The sequence below is a fragment of the Acanthaster planci genome, linkage group LG01, assembly GCF_054643075.1.
Source record: "Acanthaster planci isolate LZ-2023a linkage group LG01, COTS_SCS, whole genome shotgun sequence".
In the NCBI taxonomy this organism is placed as follows: domain Eukaryota; kingdom Metazoa; phylum Echinodermata; class Asteroidea; order Valvatida; family Acanthasteridae; genus Acanthaster; species Acanthaster planci.
Genome location: NC_141777.1, coordinates 23955239 through 23962067, shown reverse-complemented (window position 1 = coordinate 23962067; position 6829 = coordinate 23955239). Strand labels below are relative to the sequence as shown.

The following is a 6829-nucleotide window of genomic DNA, read 5'->3' as shown; positions in this document are numbered from 1 at the left end:
GGAGAGGGCATTCAATGTACATGTATTCGATTACAGTAGAAGCACTAACTAATGCGGACTTTTGCCAGACTTTTTCCTCCTCTATTTTTTTGGGGGGGGGGTGTACAGGCCTCAAGCAGGGGCCCTTGCATCCCCCTCCCACGCCACTGACAAGGACGTTTGTTGCACAGAGTACCGCCGTGAGTGGCGTTATTTACCCTTGCATCTTCTGAGATGTCCAAGATGTGTCCACAGCGTGTCTTACGTGCGAACCATCATAATTTCTAGAGCGTATTAACGGGTAAGGATCTAAGAGTCTAAATTCTTTGTGGACATAATTAGTGCTCGGGGCGATCTTCAGAATAGACACATTCGTGTTCTACAAAATCAATTCACATTCCAAAAACCGGATACTGGTACAACGTTTAAAAAATAATTAGTGACATTTACGGGCAAATCCAAGAAAAGGAGCTTCTGCTACGAGCAAGAAATGACACGTAAACTACAGCACACATTTAGACAAAAATAAACTTCGGAACTGACGACGCAGCAATTTCTATTAAGCAATCGACGTTCGATACTATGAAAGCCTTGTAGTGTCATCAAGAATATATTTTCAAAAGGGACGTACATTTTTTCCCCAAATTGGTTTTTTGAAGCATATTTTTTCAACTTCGGTTTTACAAGATAATTTTTTTTCTAAGTTTGTTAGTAAAAGATATATAATCTTCAGTTCTTGTGTATTTAGAAAAAAAAATTGCTGCTGTTTTTATGTTGGCACTTTTAAGAGCAATGCGTTTATGTTAATGATATGAGAATCAGCCTGCTGTCATTCCGGGAAAAAACCTCAGCTGTTATACGCACAAAAAGCCTGAAATCTGAAAAATTGCAGTCTTAAATGTTATTTTTTTTTCACCACAATTGCGAAAAGCTAGAGAGCAACGTTTTCTGCAAAAAAATTCAAAGAGTACATTTAGGGTTCATCATTGGAACCCCCAAACCTCATAAAAATAGCATCTTCCCGAGGAGAGATCACAAAAGCATCTTAATTTGTCAGAAACAAATGGACGATCAAAAAACAAATAAATTCTTAAAAAGCACTTTCATAGTACATGTTATTAGCCAAAAAGGGATCCACAATAGTTTTCAACCACTGGAATTGGAGAAAAAAGTTGCACACAATATTTTCCTGGGTAAAAGTCATTTTGTAAAACTTTTAATGTACTGAATGCATGTACATTTGATAAGTAATAATAATTACAAAAAACATGAAGACAAGCAACATACTTGGTGGAAAAAGATGCAATGCCCACACATAGACAAATTATTCACATATGCAGCACTTTCTCAAAACAGTTTTTTTTTAATTTAGAAAAACAGGAGAAAGAGATGTGCTCTTCACATCATTTCCAACCTTCTTTCTCTACTTAATGCATGTCCTAAGCATGTCTAAAGTGTAAAGCGTGGCTTGTCTTTCTACACGTACAATTTGAGCTCCCGTGGAACATTTCATCATAATTTCTGCATACTGGACATGAAACATCTCCCACAAAATAGCCATAATGCTACATCCCGCTACATAACTTTGTACTGAGAGTCATTTGGATTTTGTTTTGTAAGCGAGCATCCCACTCAACAAGAAATTCAATTGAATCAGCCATCAGATTGCGTTGATGATTTGTCGAACATTCCCTGATACATGGACCGCTGTGCGTTGTCGATGTCTGCCATTTTGTCCTTGGTCATGGTCAGGTACTTTCGAATATTTCCATCTGTAAGGGGAAACAAATTGACAATGCTAGGGAAGGCAAATGCTGGAGAATCACAATATGGTGACCAAATACTACTACATTCATCTTAAAGACCATTTCTCCCCAGAAATGTTTGTTTTAAGTTGGCATTAGGCAGCTAAAAACCAGCTCTTCTTCAACCAGTTTTCAGTTGATGTTTTCATCTCAATTCAGATGTGACTTACATTCCCATTCTTTTCAATCTTCCAACACTGCACTCCTCTACAATGTTTCCTTACACACAAACTTCAACGCATGTTGCATACCAGATTTTGAGATATGTTGTGCTTTTTTCAGGCAGTCGTATGCTTCCTCGTAGCAGCTCAGGTGGTAGAGGGAACAGCCCTTGCGATACAGGGCTTTGGGATTCTCTGGGCTGGAGGCTAGTACCCTGTCACAGTATGAGACTACCCTCTTGTAGTTTGGCTCCTCCTGGAGGAGAATGCAGGCTGGGTAAAAGGGAAGGGATTCAGGACATGGAGAATACTTAAATTGTAGGTACAGTGATGGGTGGGATCAGTCGGTCTGTTGATATCTTGGCCATCAGTGGATCCTGAAGGAAATCATATACTTCATTTCCGTTTTTCCGAACAATCTTCCCTAACAAACAGTCCATTGGTAAGTAAAAGAGCTCGGCTGACAGCAAAGGGATTGACAGATGCTGCACTATTGACTGACAGCACAGTCATTGACCAATCTTACCTAACCCGTAATATAAGTGTGTGAATGGTTTGGTTCACCTGTTCCTCTCTTAAATCCTTGGCATGTTCACTGGGAAAGTTTGACCAATATTGTAGTATGGGGGAGATACCTGAGCCATTAATACTTAACAGGGGACTTGGCATCCCTCGGAAGCTGAACTCCAAAGAATGTACCAATGATTTCTGCATTGTGAAGGATGTTGAAGGATTTCACAGCTGTTTCTGACCAACAGGCACTGAATGGATATCATTACCTGCTAAATTGTTGAGGCACCCTTCCTCGATGGTAGACACCTTTTTCTGCATCTCTTCTGGCAGGCTGGTCAGGCTGGAGGCCCCTCCTGCTCCACAGAGTCCTTCCAGAACCCCTCCAAAACCCAGCCCCAGTTGGTACTGCAAACTGTTGTTCTGGAGGGTCGCGTCTAGGCCCCGGATGAAAAGCAAGGCCCGGTGGTACTTCCCAATGGCCCCACGAATGTCCTTGGCATTGTACAGTGCATTGCCCTTGGCTTTGTACTCCTCAGCTTTGGTGACGCGATCCGACAGGGCTACGAGCAATGCCTCCTGGGATAAGACCTCCTGCGAGGTTGCAGACGACGAGGATGATGCCATCTCTATTCTCACTCACAGATTTGGTCTATGATCAGGTCCATCCACTCACTGGTCCTCTTGGGTTCTGCAGAATTTTATAATAATAGTCATTACCTGTACAAATCTTTGAATTTGAACAAATAAATTAAGCTGAGGCATAAAATATGGAGTGTGTATCAACTGGCATGACTGGACAAAGTCCATTGCTCGCAAAGTCCGAGTAACTTGGACTCTACGAATGACCTTTTTTAACATTTAGACATGGCTGGACTACTCAGACAACTGCTTAAGGCAATTTGTTGTATAATGTTGAGCACATCATTTATGGCTAGCCTCCATGAGTACATGCATATCATGGTCATGGGGCCTGCTGCTGTTTTGCATGTTTTTCCATCTTGAGGTCCGTCTATTAGTGCTCACTGGTATGGCGCCAACACTAACAAAGTCACAACAACCTGATGAACAAACATGACTATCACGACCATGAATGTCATCATAGTTCGACCAACTAGGACTCTACAAATCACCTCTTTTAACACAGCAGAATTTATTGCAAATCATGTCAATAATTATTTTACCACTATCGGCCAAAACTCTCAAATGCTATTGACTCCAATAATTTTAACCCCAATTCCCTATTCCTCTCTCCTGTCACAGAAATTGAAGTTCTTGATATTGTCAGTAATTTACCTAACAAAACGAGTGCAGGTTTTGATCTGATTAATAGCTCATTGATTAAACAGGTGATCCGTGCAATCTCTTTGCTTTGTCATAAATACTTCTATCTCTACTGGCGTAGTACCTGATCGCATGGAGATTGCTAGGATCACCCTGATTTTTAAAACCGGTGATCCCACTTTTGTCAAAAATTCCCGACCAATTTCTGTACTTACTTCATTTTCTAAAATCATCAAATGAGCTGTTTACAAACACACTATGCAGTTCTTAGATTATCTAATGACCAGAATGGATTTCATGCAAATCATTCAACTACACATGCTATTATTCAAATTATTGATAAAATATCTACTGATTTAGATGATTCTTCAGCAACAATTGGTATTTTTCTGGACCTCTCCAAGGCCTTTGACACAGTTGATCAGGACATACTTTTGTTTAAACTGGAGTATTGTGGAATCAGAGGAGCGGCCTTGGAATGGTTCAGAGGCTACCTGTCTAACCATCAGCAATTTGTATCTGTTCCTGCTACCCAATCAGAGGAGTGGCCTTGGAATGGTTCAGAAGCTACCTGTCTAACCGTCAGCAATTTGTATCTGTTCCTGGTACCCACTCAGAGGAGTGGCCTTGGAATGGTTCAGAGGCTACCTGTCTAACCGTCAGCAATTTGTATCTGTTCCTGCTACCCAATCAGAGGAGTGGCCTTGGAATGGTTCAGAAGCTACCTGTCTAACCGTCAGCAATTTGTATCTGTTCCTGGTACCCACTCAGAGGAGTGGCCTTGGAATGGTTCAGAAGCTACCTGTCTAACCGCCAGCAATTTGTATCTGTTCCTGGTACCCACTCAGAGGAGTGGCCTTGGAATGGTTCAGAAGCTACCTGTCTAACCGTCAGCAATTTGTATCTGTTCCTGGTACCCAATCAGAGGAGTGGCCTTGGAATGGTTCAGAAGCTACCTGTCTAACCGTCAGCAATTTGTATCTGTTCCTGGTAGCCAATCAGAGGAGTGGCCTTGGAATGGTTCAGAAGCTACCTGTCTAACCGTCAGCAATTTGTATCTGTTCCTGGTACCCAATCTCTTCCTTGTAATACATGTATATTCTATGGCATACCACAGGGTTCCATTTTAGGACCTTTATTATTTTCAATGTATGTATTTTCTGATGCATCTTATAATAAACTATCTTTCATTTTATTTGCTGGTGATAGTAATCTGTTTTACAGCCACCTTGATATAAATGTGTTTTTTTCGATACCGTTAACCAAGGAATGGAAAAAGTTTCATGTTTTTTAGTGACAGGCATTATCAGGAACTTCCTGTTATTAGTGTGGATGTAGAATTGTATCAAATTTTTGGGTGTATACATTGTTGATGGTCTTACATGGAAGCAGCATGTTAATCACAGTGCCACTATTTATATCGAGAAGTATAGGTAAGATCTCTAAACTGAAATGGTTCTTTCCCCATGATGTATTAATGGTTTTACACAACACCCTTATATTACCATACATTTCATATGGAATTCTTGCATGGGGCAATAGTGGTGTCGGTCATATTAACCCTTACAGTCTCAAATCCTCCAATTTCAATACGATATCACATACACCCTAGGGGGTTAGGGTTAATAAAATTTTACAATTACAGAAAAAGGCCTTATGTATAATTAATAATGTTAACTCTTGTAAGTAAAGTAATCTTCTTTTTTTACAATTGTAATACTCTAAAAATCACGGACATTTACTCTTTCCAGTTGGGCTCTTTAATGTTTCAACTCGATAACTCTCAGCTACTGCAATCAATTTGCTCAATGTTTTTAAGAAATGAAGAGTTTCATCACCATTTTACGAGGCAAAGTGATGAATTTCATCGCTAGTTAGCACGAACTAAGCTCGCTACATCTACTGTGAAACATGCAGGTCCCAAGTTATGGAGTTCCATTGATTTTTCCTTGAGATGTGAATCTAGTCTCTCAGAATTTAAACACAAATATAAAAGTAAATTACTGATTAACTATTTAAGTAATGATTAATTTCTTTCTCACAGGGTTGCAGCGGGCAAGGCTACATGATCATGTACATGTGCTGTATTTAATTGTGGAAGTTTGTTAATTCGTAACTGGGGACCCCCACTCAACAAGCACTGCTTCTTGGGGGCCCCATCCACATTTCTAGATACACTTTGTGAAACTGTTTCTATACAGTAATAATATGTGGAAAATAATGTGAAATGAAAAATGGAGGAATAAAACATACACCCCTCCATGACTGAACTGAGTCCCAGAACCATTCATCCCCACTTTTGGCAGTTCCTACATATCTTTTTAGGCCTACCTCCAGCCTACCTGATCATGCTGATGGTCTCACAAATACTACTAGCCCACCACTTGCATTGATGCCGTGCCCCTGGGCCAAGGCTATATATAAGCATGCCACAATTTACGTCAAAATCGTCCTACTGATTTACAGTTATATGGACAAATATTTTTAGACCGACTAAGTATGACATCTGTGGGCTAGGTTTTTCCTAATCGTTAATCCTCACGTGTACGCTGTACGCGCGACAGGCGAGAAGCAAAATAATAATGCGGTCGAGTAGGAAATCAACGGTTCCAGCAACTTACGCGAGCGCAGCAGGCCATCCAAAAGCAACTGCGCTGGCGCATATGCATGGCCGGCCGGCCCTAGCCGGCCCTCACCACAAAATGTACATAGCGCCCTCCATTGTTCTTCCAAAGCTAAAATATATGGGTGCATTTCACCCGTATTTCTGCGCGCGAGTCATTAATATTTTGTGTGATTTTTTTTACTATAGGACATGCCATAATCAGGAGGCATCAAAAAATATTCCTATAAATCCCGATTTTTGGACTGATAGTTTCCAGTTCGGGGTATTTCTTTAACAAAATGCCCCAAATTGCGGGCCTGGATAGAAGCGGGCGGCTGATATGGTTTTACTGCTGTTTTGGGGTATCTTCCTCGAAAGGCAAACCCCCATGAAATTGAAACGAAAAGTGATTTTCTGGCCATAATCTTGAATTTCCATTAAAAAAAAAACCAGAGGCCAACCTCTTCACAAGAGTCAACAAGCGG

General features: G+C 40.7%; 1 protein-coding gene across 3 annotated transcripts; it reads right to left on the bottom strand.

The window, feature by feature from the left end:
* Window positions 1–505: 505 nt before the first annotated feature.
* Window positions 506–6829, bottom strand: LOC147800571 (tetratricopeptide repeat protein 9C-like). 3 transcript variants are annotated; one of them, XM_087145269.1, is made up of 4 exons: window positions 6806–6829; window positions 2725–3146; window positions 2036–2218; window positions 506–1751 (listed from the first exon to the last, which is right to left on the bottom strand). In XM_087145269.1, the coding sequence occupies exons 2-4, from the start codon at window positions 3080–3082 to the stop codon at window positions 1633–1635; spliced, it is 660 nt and encodes a 219-aa protein (XP_087001395.1). In that variant the 5' UTR covers window positions 3083–3146; window positions 6806–6829; the 3' UTR covers window positions 506–1632. The 3 variants fall into 3 exon arrangements, with proteins under 3 accessions (XP_087001395.1, XP_087001390.1, XP_087001389.1); XM_087145264.1 differs by lacking the exon at window positions 6806–6829 and adding an exon at window positions 6361–6431; XM_087145263.1 differs by lacking the exon at window positions 6806–6829 and adding an exon at window positions 6082–6409.

Bases quoted from the DNA above. Each gene is read 5' to 3' on its own strand.
- LOC147800571 (XM_087145269.1), bottom strand. From the start codon at position 3,082: ATGGCATCATCCTCGTCGTCTGCAACCTCGCAGGAGGTCTTATCCCAG. The intron at 2,219-2,724 runs GTAATGATATCC...CCTTTTACCCAG, and splicing joins GTGCCTCAACAATTTAGCAG to CCTGCATTCTCCTCCAGGAG. The intron at 1,752-2,035 runs GTATGCAACATG...TTCCCCTTACAG, and splicing joins ACAACATATCTCAAAATCTG to ATGGAAATATTCGAAAGTAC.